The following is a 15181-nucleotide window of genomic DNA, read 5'->3' as shown; positions in this document are numbered from 1 at the left end:
CTCTATCCCTCCCCCCCAATTTGTTGCAGACCAGGATGAAAGAGCAGCTGAGCTCAGCAGGGAGCAGAACGAGAAAACCATCCGGAGCACGCAGACCGCGCTCCGCAATTTCCGTGAGTTCCTCATCTCCAAGTATCCTTCTGAAACAAGAGAGATTTATGTCATCCCTTGCAAGGAGTTGGACGCCTACCTTGCCTCTTTCTTTGTTGATGCCAGGCAGAAGGATGGGTCCGAATACGAACCCAACAGCTTGGCCAATTACCAGTGTGGGCTTGAAAGGTACCTAAAAGAACACAGGTATGGCTACAGCATCACCAGGGATAAGGAATTCAAGCGTTCCCAAGAGGCCCTGAAGCAGAAGCAAATTGAACTCCGCTGTAAAGGAAAAGGAAATAAGCCACACAAGTCCATGAAGCTCACCTTTGCTGACGAGCTCATCCTGCGGAAAAGAGGACTGCTAAGCCGATATAATCCCGAGGGTTTGCTCAACCTAGTCTGGCTCAACAACACAAAAGCTTTTGGGCATTGCACAGGCTTCCATGGATCTACCTTAAAATGGGGTGATATCCGGCTCCGGGTAACAGAGACGGGTCTGGAGTACTTGGAGTGGATGGGTCAAGACACTGGAGACCTGAATGCCAAAACCAAGAGAGGGGGGACAGACTCCCGTGTGTATGCCACCCAGCACGCCCCACAGACCTGCCCTGTCCAGGACTATAAGGAGTATGCCCAGCGGCGACCTCCCGCCATGCGCTATGAGGATGCCCCTTTCTACTTATCCATCAAGCCAGTCGTGAACTTGGCGGCTCTGCATTGGTACAACTGCCAGGCCCTTGGCAAGAACAAGCTGGCCAAGATGGTGAAGACCATGTGTGAGAAGGGCAACATCCCCGGCAGGAAAACCAACTTCAGCGTGTATCAGAGCTGCAGCACCTTGTCCGAAGCCCAGAGCAACCAGCTCGTGCTGATCTGTAACAATCTGAGCCAGCAGGCTGCCCAGTCAGTGGCCGGCCACTCCAACAATGGCAATTTCATCGTCTCCGCCTCCTATGACTCTTCCTCAGACACCGCTTGACCAGGTGGCTTGAGCAAGACTCCAGTTTGGTTACTGTGTCCAGAGAAACTGTGATTATACACCGCTTCTCATTCCCCTTCCTGTGCCCTCAGTGTTAATTCACTTTATAAAAATATAAATATATAATATATTTTTCTTTTTACAAATAAGCCAATGGAGATAATTTAGTATTACTAACATAGTATTTATAGGCTTAAGACAAATGTACTTGTGGGTGATCAAATGTAATTACTATTACGGACTTTACAAAACCATATGTGGTTCTCAGGCAACACAAAGTAGAGAGGGAATTCTGTTTTTTAAAAACTGTCAAAAAGGAAATTGAGAGTCATCCTAGACTTACATGCCTGCATCCTCAACTCCTGCTTTTCCTTCCCACCCCAGCTCCCATTTTTTGTCTCCTTAATAAATGGCTTTATTTTTTTAATTTTTAAAATTCTATATTAAGAGGATACATTAACTTTACTGCTGACGCAAAACTGTATTCAGCTAGATCCAGAATATGAAAGTGTCGTATAAGCTCAACATCAAATTATTTACATCTTCTCTTTTTTAACTTAGAGTTTTAGCTCCTGTGCCTCATTTTTTACAATGTACGAAAATCTAGATGTTTAGCTAACATCTTTTCTTTTGGGGGGGAAAGGGTAGAAGGAGGGAATAAAGGTGCCATTCTTTTTGGGAGGTACATGATTTTAAAATAATATGCAAAGTCTAATATTGTGGCTAAAAAGACTGTTACGTAGCTCATTTTAACTATTGTGCTTGAACTTGGAAAGAATGTTTCTTTTTTTGTCCCCTAAGAAATGGGTATAAATGAAGTTTGACAAGAAATTTAAGCCTACCAAAGCTTTGAAAATGTTGCCAAGCATTAGATGGCGTATAAAGAAGGTAAAGGGTGGAAAGTCCTACTAAAAATCTAGAAGCAGTAGTCGAGACAACAAAAAAACTCATCCTCTTCAAAGTTCATATTCCCTGAATTATTTACTTAGAAGCATTAAACAGTCTCTTTTCTCCTGAGGCAGGGCTGTGTATTTGACTCTGTAATTGAGATCCAAGGAATATTGGCACTCATTTTAGGTAACAATATTTTGTTACCAGATTTTGCTGAATTAAAAGCATTCTTTAAAATGTGCAAGATTTTTCTATAGTAAATATAAATGCATTTATCTGTGATATCCTGCAATTATTATAATAATTTTGGTTAAACATTTGTGGCAGTTTTTCCAAGGTCTTTGTTTTCAAGTCTTGATGCCTGTGGTGAATTATTAGTTAAGATATTTCAAAAATAAAATAAATTTAGACATTAGAGCCACAGTAAAGCTGAGCTAGGTCCTGTTCTCTATAATCAGCAACACACATAAACTCCAAATCTTGATTGTTTTGTTGGACCTGGGAATTCTATTGGGAAATATTTGTTCTTCAAGGCATCCTCATAATTCACATTAGCTAGTAAGGTAGGTGGTATTTTGTACATTAATTTAGTGTATAACCAGGACAAATTTCATTCTGAATTGCTTTGCTAAATCATCACGGAGCTGAGCTCTCCTATGGTCAGGGAACTCCTTCCAACACCAAGTCATAAGCACATCAAGACCCGTTCCTCTAAGCTGTGACCTTTCATCTGGCTCAGGAGTGGGAAGTCAGCTGTGGACTTTGTGTGGTGGAATTAACCTCATGTTCATGACTTTTCCTCCATAGAGAAGTATTCATTTATACATCCAGAAACAAGAAGAAAGGGCAGAGAATGTCTTGCTTTATGTTTTTGTACTGATAATGATGAAAGCTGCCATTTTTGAGCCAGCATGCATGCCAGCACTGTGCTAAGTGACTTACATGGATCACATATGTAAGTCATAGTTACTAATCGTTAAAAAAAAAATAGGAAAACACAGATAAGGATAAAGAAAACAAAATACATACTCATAAGTCTTCTAGCCAAAGATAACTACTGTTAACATTTTGGCAAATATTTCTTTTGACATATTGCAATACTTACATATTTATTTCTGTATACATTATCTTAATCTTTTCAGCAACTTTGAAAAGGTGAGTTATCTTCATTTTATGGTCAGGTCAAGATAAGTCAATTAGGTCATAGCTAAAGAAATGGCAGTCTGTCATTTCACTCCAGAGTTTTTTTCTATTTAAGTTTCTCAGTACCAGCTCATCATTAATTTCCAGTGGTTTGATCCAGAGCTGGGGACACAGTGTCTTAACATCTCTGAAGGATGTCTGATCAAAAGGAATGCTGAGTGATCTTCCATGGTGGCAGCACGTCCTCTGTCCTCTCCCACACCCATACATTTGGAGCCACAGAGCCTCTTTCTCCCAGTTCTCTTTACAAAAGCTTCCTGTTCTCCTTATTCTATAGTTAGTCCTTATGGCATCAGACAGCCTACTAGTTTAAGAACTCTTAAACTCTCATGTTTAAAAAAAGGTCTCTGTAAAACACTTAAAATGTTATGGTGCATTTAATTTTTAATTGACATAGTTTCTAAATTTTTGATGTGTTTCTGACAGCACAGTAAGTTTGTCTTAAGGAAGAAGAGTAGTCAGCATGCACTGTGAAAGCAGAACTAGAAAATGGCAGTTCCCTATCTGTGTTTATTGAGGTACTAAAATGAAAATCTTTGTCCTGCTTAATCATATTGCGTCTTCATTTAGAAGAACACAATTAAATTGAGAATGTGAATTATTTTTATTTATTTATATTTTTCTGTGATAACTCAAACCAAATAGGAACATCGTGACTTTTAGTTTCAGAAAACTGTTTTCTGAATAATGGCTTGGTAGAAGCCTAGCCAAATTACAATATCAGTCTTTTTTTGTTTGTTTGTTTGAATAGAGACAGGGTCTTGCTCTGTCGCCCAGGCTGGAGTGCAGAGGTGCAGTCATAGTTCACTGTCAACCTCAGACTCCGGGGCTCAAGAGATCCTCCCGCCTCAGCCTCCCAAATAGCTGGAACTACAAGTGCACACCATCACGCTCGGCTAATGTTTTGTAGAGATAGGGTCTCATTGTGTTGCCCAGGCTGGTCTTGAACTCCTAGCCTCAAGAGATCCTCCTGCCTTGGCCTCCCAAAGTGCTGGCGTTATCTCTTGGAGTTAATTACATTATGAAAAATCTACAACTACCTCTAAATTTTGTGTTTTTGTCTAAATGATACTGAGGAGATAGCACTGCCAGATGCCATTTTTATTATTTGGAATATTAAGAAAAAATCATGGTGCGGCAGAGGCAGATGTCAAAATTGCATGTATACTTCAGCAAAAAATCAACAGTCCAGCAGGTGTTCACTACAACTGAATGTGCTGCCTTTTCAGGCAATCCTGTGGCTCAAATAAAGCCATATTTGCAGTGCTTACACTTTAAGATCAATGTAATGTCATGTAAGAAACCCTCCAGTGTTCCTCACATGACTGAAAGTTTTGCACTGTCTACAACAAAAACACTGAACACTGTCAGCATTTGGATGACATAGCTGCATAATTTGGTCTTTCTACTGTATTCATGTGAGTGACTCTTGAAAACCATAGATGCTAGCCTGTTATTTAAAAAAAAAACTATAATGTTTGAAAAAGTTAGAGTTAGGATATTTATTCAGGACAGCTTATTCTAGATTCCATTTGATATCGTGGTTATTAGGGCTGGTCTGAATATGACTTATAAATATGTATCAGTAATTTAGGATATTTATAATTATTTTTCCCTATGGTTAAATTTTCCCTATGTTAAATCACTGCCTGTTCTACAAAGGGTAGTCTGAAAATCTTCTAGCATACATTTGATCTCTTTGGTTTTTCAATTAGATTATTGTTAGCTGAAACTTTCATAGCATTTACTTGACTAAATCATATGGCTTAGCTTCCAGATGTCATGAAATCAATGACTTTATTGAGATGAAAATTTGTAGTCACATCAACAAATATTTATTGAACAGCTAGGGGCCAAACTTGGAAGGGTATAAAGATACATGAAATAGTCCCTGCTCTCAAAGAATTTATAAAAGACATTGTAATAAAAGTTCATTTTTGAGAGCCCAGCAAAAAACTCTATGCTAATACTATTTTGCATAGTTTTCCAAACTACTTTGTACTCATGCAGTTTATCCATTATTTATTCATTGAATATGTTGGTCTGCTGCGGAATACATAATGCTGCTTTGAGTATTTTCTGGAGAATCTTTCTTAGAGCCTGTTTTAAAATCAATAAAGTGAAGGCATTTCTGTACCATCTACTGTGTTCATGTAGGTGCACATATGCATCAGAATGTGCAGATCTGTCATCAATGACTATCATCTCTTGAGCATTGACAATGTGCCATTGTACTGAGTGCTTTATAAGTTGTTTCACTTAATTCTCACAATAGTCCCATTAGATAAGTATTATTATTTCCCTTTTATAATGGAGGAAATCCAGAGAAGTCAAATGGCTTGCCCATATCACAGTTAATATGTAAGAGCATCCGTATCTGAAATTAGATCCAGATCCCATTAAGCACTCTTTTTCTGCTGTAGCTACTTGTTCAAGAAGTGATTTGCTGTGCTTCTGTAGACCCTCTGAAGTTATAAATTATAAATGAAATCCCAGATGTAATAAAATCATCAATATTAATTCAACTCCTCATTGATTGAGATCAGTGTTAGCACAACATTATTTAGGCGCCATTACTGTAGTATTTTGAGATGAGATATTAAGCAGTTTGTTTACCCCTGGTTACCAGCAGAGAGCAGAAGTTTGTGTCACTCTAAAAAACACCTAACTTTGTCATGGAGGCAAGTGTGTATATGTGTATAATTTATTTTTACCCCAGTTAAAGCCAAAACCCCAATTTCAAGAGAGTCCTTTATAATTCAGGCAGGGAAGCGGAGGGTCTAGGCAGAGGGACTGCCTATAAGCCAGTATTGATTGCCATTGACCAGATACTAAGTATGAATTAGAGGTAGACTGTGAACCTATTCAGATTTTTTCTGGTTCGACTATCTGCAGTTTAATGTGAGACAGACACTTCCGATCTTAATCAGCCTTCTTCTGACTGATTTTCTTTATCTATAGGAAAGGTGTATTTTGATCCTTATTCCTCTGGCCAAAATAAAGCTGTAATACTAAGCACCTGTAAATAAAAACTCTCTCCCATATGATAGAAGAAATAAATACCTAAGCCTAGGGAGGAAAGTCAAGGGGAATGTATAATTTCTTGGAGCAAGATATCTTTTAAAGCATTCATTCATTAAAAAATAGTTATAAGTACTGAAAGAATTAGCAAGTTCTCTATCAGCTTAATAAATGTTTCCCAAATAGAATTCTATTATTATACAAGATATGTCTCTGTACATCTACCATACAATATGGTACAGATAGACAGTGATCAGTTAAGAAATGCATATTGGCAAGGGCATCCTCAGTCGTTGTTTAATGCATGGTATCAAACATTGCTTTCCCTTCCCACTTGGATCTGGTTAAGATGATATTGAGTGCATAGCCTTTCATAAAGCAAAGTGATGAAGCTAGGATAGTCTTAGAGATCCTTGCCATCAAATAGAACTGGAATAAAGAAATACATCACAGATATCCTGTTGGCAGTTGGTGTATTTCTAGTGAATTAACAACAAAAGAAGAGATGATATTGATGAAGTACCAAGAACTCTAATTTTACTTTTCTAAAGAGAAAAGGAAGACATTTAAAATTCCTCATGGTCCAGCCTGTTTGTAAATTGACCAGTTGGGCCTGCCAAAGCTGAGCAAAAGCTTGAAAATTATTTTTTAATGGCATTTAATATACTTAAATTGAGTTCTTATGTAAACAATGACTTTTTTGAATTAGAACCAGAGTATTAATTAGGTCAGAGTCCCAGTTTGATTAGAATATTAATTAGGTCTGAGTGTTAATGTAAACCATTGTCTTTGTTGAATTTTTAGTCATAGAGGCTAGATCTGGAAAGGACCCAAGAGATCATCTAGCCCAGTGATTTTCAATGCTGTGAAGAGTAGCAGTCACCACGTCCTCATGTAGGTGGGGAGTAGGGAGGGCAAGGAGATAGAAATAGCCAAGAGGACACAACCTCAAACAAATTCCCCAGAGGTCTCATGTTTCCTACCCCCTCCCCTCCTTCTTTGAGACTCACTAGACTGACTGAGCTGCTGTTCCCTCTGGAATGCATCCTTCAGGTGTGCTAGCTGAAAATAAAATTGGAAACATTTAATCTACCTTTATTTATTTATTTGTTTTTCGAGACAGGGTCTTGCTCTGTTGTCCAGGCTGGAGTGCAGTGGCACTGCAGCCTTGAACTCCTGGGCTCAAGCAATCCTCCCAACCCAACCTCCCGAGTAGCTGGGACTATAGGTTCATACCACCATGGCTGACTAATTTTTAAAAATTTTTTGTAGACATAGGATCTCACTGTGTTACCCAGGCTGGTCTCAAACTCCTGGACTCAAGTGATCCCCCCACCTCAGCCTCCCAAAGTGCTAGAATTACAGGCATGAGCCACTGCTCTGGCCTAATCCACCCTTCTTTTACAAAAGAGGCAATCCCCAGAGAAAGGAGGTGAATGCCCAGGTGCTCACACCCTGTTAGGGTGTGAGCTTTCCCTTGTTAGGGTTAAAGCCAGGACTAGAACCAGGCACCCTGACTTCCTGTCCATAGGTAGAGTTTAGATAGGAAAAATAACCCTATATTTCTACTTCTTGTTTTCCAAATTTTAATTGTTTTTAAAACCCACAAATTTCTCTTAGGAGTAGATTCAAGCTGCCAAGTTCCAATAGGCTGTTCTTGAATGTGACATTTCACTTTTCATTGTGTTGTGTTACATCTTAGTTATAGCAACTTTTCTTTTTGGAGTTTGATAGGAAAATCTGTAAATGTAATTGTTCTTTGATTCTAACGAACATCTCTCAGCCTACCCAATTTATATTTAGTTTTCAGTTATGGAGGGAAAACTACAGTCTTCAAGAATATCGATCCTAGTTATAGATTATGAACAAAAATACATTTTTGCTTAATTTGATATTCACTTGGATATCAAGCTACATGGCATCTATACTACTGGTTCTGAATGCAACCCACAATATTTTTTAGTCTGGCAAGTTTTAAAAATCATATTTAAAGTTTTGGGACATATCCTCAGTCAAAAAGATCAAATTTCTATCAACATAATTAGGAAGTTTCTGAAGTAAATTTATTTAGAGATAGTAAAGGGGAAAAACGGTAACTAAGGAAAGAGGCCTACAATAAGTAGATGTAGAAATACAAACTTACTTAAATGCAAATTATTTGTTTTTCTCATCTTGCTTACTCTTCTGAAAAGGAACTCAAGCATAAATATTTAAACATTTCACAAATTTTTATTTTACAAATCATATTTACCAGATCATAGTTGAAAAAAGTTCAAATTTTAGATGTTTTTTAAAAAGGTACAGTGTGATTTGTCTTTTTTTTGTAACGTTGAATTATGTTAGACTTCTAATGTTTGTCTTGATATTACACTGGAATTAGACAGCATTTTTACCATTATACATTCATTTCAATAAGAGCTTTGAAAATGCTTTGGCATTGTTTATGATAAGTAGAATTAGGAAGATATCAGCAATATAGATTCCTAACTGTAATTGTGTATACTGTATTTCAGTGATTTTTATGTCCATTTATTTTCTGTAATTCTTTTATAAATCCCTTAGTGTACTTCCACTAGATATTAATTTATAATTGTTTATTTATATTGGATGAAGTAGGAGGTCCATGTTTAGTATTAACCAACTCAGATTAACTTTATCTAACTGAACTTTTATATCTATAACCCATTAGATTGTTACAACTTTTTAAACAGCATTTATAACAAAATAACTTTTGTTTTATAAAGCATTTGTTACAAAAAAAAAAACACCTTGCCAAAAATCATTACGATTTCTATGCATTGTGTAATATTCAGTGATGTTGAGATTTTGCATGTTGTTATAGGTGCTCTTTCATATGTGTGTTTGTGGTGTCGATGTGGAGTTGTTAACCACTGCTGCTATCACTTATTGTAGTTAAACTGAAAAACTGTTAAAAGGCTGTGCCAGTCAACATTTCTATGTGTGACTTAAGTAACTATGTACTTCATTGTTTAATATTTTGAGCCAGCACTTAGTGGCCTCTACGGAAGGAAATATTGTAGTTGTCAAAGTGGTGCCAAACTTGAAAATCTTGTGTCATATTTATAATTCCAGGCCAGGTCAGCTTTTCTTCAACACTTTCCGAGCTCTTTGAAAGCAAAAAACATTTGCAAAAAGAGAAAGAAAGCAAGAATTCTGAACTTTTCTAATACTCTCTCCTCTAGAATTTTAAATATTTTTTTCTTTTGATATTTGAGTATCTTACAGAACAATCGAATGACGAGCAGTAGAATTTCCCTTGATCTGGATATTTTTAGGCTGAACAGTGTAATAGAGGACTATGAGGTGCATACATTATTTTTGTTGGTTATCATGGCTTATTGTTTGAATTTCATTTAATAAGAATATTCAGGCTGGAGATGGTGACTCACACCTGCAGTCCCAGCACTTCGGGAGGCTGAGGCGGGCAGATCACCTGAGATCAGGAGTTCGAGGCCAGCCTGGCCAACATGACGAAACCCAGTCTCTACTAAAAATACAAAAATTAGCTGGGTGTGGTGGCTCACACCTGTAGTCCCAGCTACTTGGGAGGCTGAGGCAGGAGCATCACTTGAGCCCGGGAGGTGGAGGTTGTAGTGATCTGAGATCACACCACTGCACTTCAACCTGGGTGAGGGAGCGAGGCTCCAACCCCCAAAAAAAAGAAAAAAGAAAAAAAGAATATTCAGTAATTTTATTTCCTTTATTAAGAACCATTGAAACCTCACAGTTCCCACTTGTTAACTTTTACATTCAGCATTTACACAGACTTACTTAACATACTTGGTTGCCTTATGGCCATCAGGATTTTTTCATGCCCACCTGTCTAGTTTGGTACCTGGTGTTTCCATCTTGCCACAGCATTCCAAACAAACTGAAAGTAAAGAGAAAATTGTTTCAACAGATTGACTCTACTACACATTGTTAAAATTTAATATGGGGGAAATACCACTATACTTTTATTCATACTCTTAAAATGAGTAGGGGGAAGCTGCCATAAAGTGTTAAAAAAAGAAGGCTGCTTCCTGAAGAGCCTTTTTGCCAGAACTCCACACTTGGTGCAGGGCTTCCTTCTGTCAGTTCAATGGGCTTATAATTACAAGATTCCTTTAATAAAGGGGTAATCTCCTGAATTACATAGAAACTTTCTGTGTGACTGTCAGATATGCAGCAACAGCCAATGCTGTATTTGGACACATTGCTGATGAAATTACTGATTTAATTCTAAGATTATCGAAACTAATTCATCAAGGTCCCCACCACTTCTTTGCTTAAAGGAAAACAAAGGCAGATTTTAACTGTGAGCCTCTTCTCTAGAATATGCTGTAGACATTTGCCCCTCCATGAGGTGATAAAGCAATAAAAATAAATTTAATTATGTGTGGTCTAAAGAAGTTCTACCTCTGTCCATTGGCCTCCAGAGTCACACAGAAGTATTTCTTGATTCCTACATCAGAGGTTTTCAGGCAGAGCCTTTGTACCAAGAATTCCTTTTATATTTTGGACACCAAAGATTATGGCATGATATATCCTGATGATTAACAATTTAGCAGTGGGCACATTTATTTGAGACCTGCTCTTGGATTTATTTCCCACCTTTGGGTCTTACGTACATTTTATATTTCTGTCCTGAGGCCTTTTTACCTCGGGCAGTTTTTAAATCAAATATATATATATATTTATTAGGTTTCTAATTTATAGAGTTTCCAATTTCTCCCATAATTTTAAATGTTTTCACTGCCAAAGTTAAAAGTAGATTTGCTAGATTAACCCCATGGTCAGTAATAGTTTGTACCTTTTATGTTGTAGCCTGAAAATGTAACTCTAACCCGGTAGGCCTGAAACCTTGTGGGAAGATGACTGAAAGGGTTTTAGATTCAACAGATTGACTATGTATGACTTATCTATTAAAATGAAGAACTTTCATGGTTTAATAGAATGAATGCTGTATTCAACAAGGTCTTCCATCCTTCTTATAAATCTGAAGATTGTGTTTAAGCTTTCTTTCAGTTTTACTCTATCCCTTGGAAGTTAATTGGGAATAAAAAGATTTATCAATTTAGTCACTATAATTGAAGACCAGGCATGTGCTTAGAAATACAATAACCACAATTAATACTTAGAGAAAATTGTTTCAACAGATTAACTCTGCTATTTGAAAAAATATAGTAGTGTTCTTTGAGGGTGCATTTACTTTTCCCCAAATTTGATAGATTGTTATTTTTATATACTTTTTCTGGCCACTTGGCTTTTAACTGATTAACATGAAAAAAGCACGTGCGCCTGTTTCCTCAAATCATATTTTACAACTTTTTAAAAGCTGCTACAGTTATAGTTTGTGAAAGAGGAGAAAGGTGAATTGCAATAGAGGGAAATTACTGTGTCAAATATGTGACTGATGCTTTTGGTCAGATAATCTGCTGCCTGTCAATATTTGTAATAATAGAATTTTTTGTTAAGAGTACTCTCAGTTTCATCTTTATTTTGCTGCTCACTGATTTTTTACACTAAGATGTTCTCATCTTTGTCAGCTTACTGTTTTTGCTTCATATTTGTCTGTGTACTTGTGCTCTAAATAAAAATCTAGTTTTATGTCTAGTTTATTCCATTGTGTGTATAATGTTTGCCTCTGATGTAGTGTAATTTTCTATTGTTTTTGATATTTGTTGGTACAGCCTAAAACTTATGGAAATAAGAAAAGCAATCCAATAAAGTCAACTAATGAGTGTCAACAGTGTCTCTATAATGAGAGCATGCTTGAGTCACAGTGTTTTGTCTGTATTTGGGCATGATGACCGGTCTTCATTCATTTAATAAATTGTTTTCTGCAAAGCTGGCTGATTTTTGTAGCTACAACAAACAAGTTAAACCACATTTTGAAAAACATGTTGTTGACCTGGACATTGTGCACTGGCCTCAGGATATACAGTCAATGCAGATGGAGCCAAGCAGCCCATGTGCGGTGTTTCTAACCACTGAAGTTGGGGGGAAGCCCTGGAAGGGGAAGCATTGCACATGTGACTGTGCCAACACAGTTCATAGGGTAGCAACAATCCTTTAGTAAAGGATCTACAGTTGAATTAATCGTAGGCTTCCTGGAGCCCCAAGCCTGAAAATCCTGTTAATAGAAAAGAAAGCCCCACTGCAAACAGTTTAACTCACTTGTTTTTGTGTGGAGTTCTGTTGGCCATTTTTCTTTACCTCCAGTAATCTCCTTGTCAGACACTTCTTAAATAGGTGCATAATTATACTAAGCTGAGGCCGGGCGCAGTGGCTCATGCCTGTAATTCCAGCACTTTGGGAGGCCAAGGCAGGAGGATCGCTTGAAGCCAGGAGTTTGAGACCAGCCTGGGCAACAAAGGGGGACTTTCCATTTTAAAAAATAATTAAAAAATTTTTTAAATTATACCAAGCTAAGGAGATGCCATGCTCTAAAATTACTTATTTTTAGGAGAATCATTTTAGTCAGATATAATTCTCCATGTACCATTTATTACCTTTAGCACATATTACAGTGTTCTTTGAGCCGAATAGGAATGGTTCTCCAAAACTATTAAGTTGGTTAACTTCAGACACATTTTTTGTGTAACTAAAATCATTTAATAATGAAAAAACATGTTAAAACATCTGAAAATTCAACATCTCTCATACAAAATTACTTTGCAGAAATGCAAATGTTTTTCTTTCATGGCCGAATAGTCCACCAGTCTTTATTCACAGTTGAATATTCCAAATAGAAACAATGGCTGTATTTTTGTATGATGATAGATTATATAAAATTACAGGTAGTTACACCTTTATATTTTCATAGTACTTAAACGAGGAACTCATCTTTAAGTGTGCTTGCAAGTTTTACACTTAAAATGTGACAAACTTTATTTCCTTGCTAGGGAAAGAATATCAGAATTCAAGTTGAGTAATAACTACAAATCAAATAATGTTTTCCTTTTTTGAAGTCTTATTTATTTTCAATTTATTCATTATCTTTTGAAGAGGATTTGATGTGACTAAAATGGCTAATATGTATAAAACGCTTAATGTTGGTGATAGATCATCTCAAAAGATAATTTTAAAAACAAACACTGAATTTGATGGCAAACATGTTTAGACTGAACCATCGAATAAAAAAATGGAAGGCCAGGTATGGTGGCTCATACCTGCAGTCCTGGCACTTTGGGAGGCCAAGGCAGCAGGATCACTTGAGCCCAGGGGTTCAGGACCAGCCTAGGCAGGCAACATAGTGAGACCCCATCTCTACAAAAAATTTTAAAATTAGTCTAGTGTGGTGGTGCGCACCTGTGGTCCCAGCTGCTAGAGAGGCTGAGGCAAGAGGATTGTTTGAGCCCAGGAAAGGAGATAGGGGATGCAGCAAGCCGTGATCACGCCACTGCACTCCAGCCTGGGGAATAGAGCAAAGAGCCTGTCTCAAAAAAAAAAAAAAAAAAAAAAAAAAGGAAGTAAAACCACCATTTGCTTTGTTAAGATTTATAATGCTCTAAAAATGCTAAGGCAGTAAATAGACATTTATTATTAATAATTGCTAAATAGTAATACCAAATAAGAAATAAAAATCACAGGACTCTTATTACCTATAGATAAGAACATTTAACATTTTGATGTTTTATTTTGGACTGCTTCCTTACAAAAATATACTTCAAAAACTAATCTAGTTGTATTTACCATTTTGTACGTTTGTAAGAGATCTTTAGTTTTTGAAAGTAGATTGTTATGTAGCTACATATTTTTCCATTGCGCAGATGTGCCAAAATCTATTTTATAATGCTGTTGTTAGATTGGATTTGTTTCCAGTTTTTTGCTTTTATAACTTTGCCTTAAAGAACATCCTTGAGGATACATTTTTGCATACTTATCTGATTAAATCCTTCGGATACATTTCTAAAAGAGGAATTCCTGGGCTAAATAAAAAGAACATTTTATTTATTTTTCTTATATATACATTTCCAAAGTCCTATTGATTTTTATTACTTGCAAATATAATATGTTCATATTGCAAAACTTTAAGTCCCATGGAGCTAATCACTAACCAATGTGATGTGTCTCCTTCCAAATTTTTTCTACATAATTATAAATCATTTTATTTTTCATATAAAAATTGGAATCTTGCTATGCATATTGTCCTAGAGTGAATTTTTCTTTTTAAATTAACATATTGTGGAACTGTTTTCATGTTAGCATGTAGAAGGGTAACACAATTTTTAATGACCGCATGTAAATATATATATATATGCACAATTATTTAATCATTCATCTCCTGATGGGTTTTGGTGATCATCTTTGTTCATTTATCTTTGCACACTTGTATATTTCTGCATTTAGTCAGAATTACCCACCGAAAAGTTGTACTGATGTAGACATCATTCAGTATTGGCTGAGAATGCAAACTCCCAGCAGCCTGGCCAACATTTAGATATGGACCTTTTTGTATTTTTGATAATCTGGCAAATGAAATATATCTCATTTTAATTATAATGCCTATTTTTTAATGCGTTTTGTTATTTGTATTTGTTCTGTGAATAATTGCCTGTCATATCCTGGGCCCTTTTGCTAGCGAGTTATTTTTCCTGTTGGTTTGTAGGAGCTTTTCATATGTCCTTGGTTTATGTTTTATAAGTATTTTCTCCAGTTATGCTTAGTGCCTTTTAAAATTTGTTCAGTGCAGGATTTTCCAAATTTTTTCACATCTAATCATCTATATTTTATACCTTCTGTGTTGTGTTGTGCTGAGAAAGATTTTCTTTCCTCAATCCCAAAATCATGAAAATCTGTCTTCTTTAAGAAAACAGCTTTTTTTTTTTTTTTAAAAAAAGAGCCATTTAGATATGTGGATTTTGTGTGTGTTATGAAACAGGTACCTAAATTTGCTTTTGTTTTTGCTTTTCCAGCTCAACCAATTATACCATTTATTGAAGAATCCATTTTTCCCCAACAATTTGAATTAGAGTCTTTATTATA

The 15181-nt window shown here is 36.4% G+C and overlaps 1 protein-coding gene across 6 annotated transcripts in view; it reads left to right on the top strand.

Annotated features, from left to right (window-relative positions):
- KIAA1958 (KIAA1958 ortholog) overlaps nucleotides 1-15181 on the top strand; it is a 184777-nt gene that overhangs the window by 130384 nt on the left and 39212 nt on the right. Inside the window, exon 3 of one of the 6 annotated variants that reach the window (XM_055271456.2) lies at nucleotides 30-113. The exons of the other annotated variants lie outside the window; for them this stretch is intronic. Coding sequence (XP_055127431.1) covers nucleotides 30-113 — 84 coding nt within the window. The remainder of the gene's footprint in view (nucleotides 1-29; nucleotides 114-15181) is intronic. 6 annotated transcript variants of the gene reach the window in all.

Source organism: Symphalangus syndactylus, chromosome 3, assembly GCF_028878055.3.
Source record: "Symphalangus syndactylus isolate Jambi chromosome 3, NHGRI_mSymSyn1-v2.1_pri, whole genome shotgun sequence".
Classification (NCBI taxonomy): domain Eukaryota; kingdom Metazoa; phylum Chordata; class Mammalia; order Primates; family Hylobatidae; genus Symphalangus; species Symphalangus syndactylus.
Note: the sequence above shows the minus strand (reverse complement) of the source record. Positions and strands in the feature narration are given on the sequence as shown.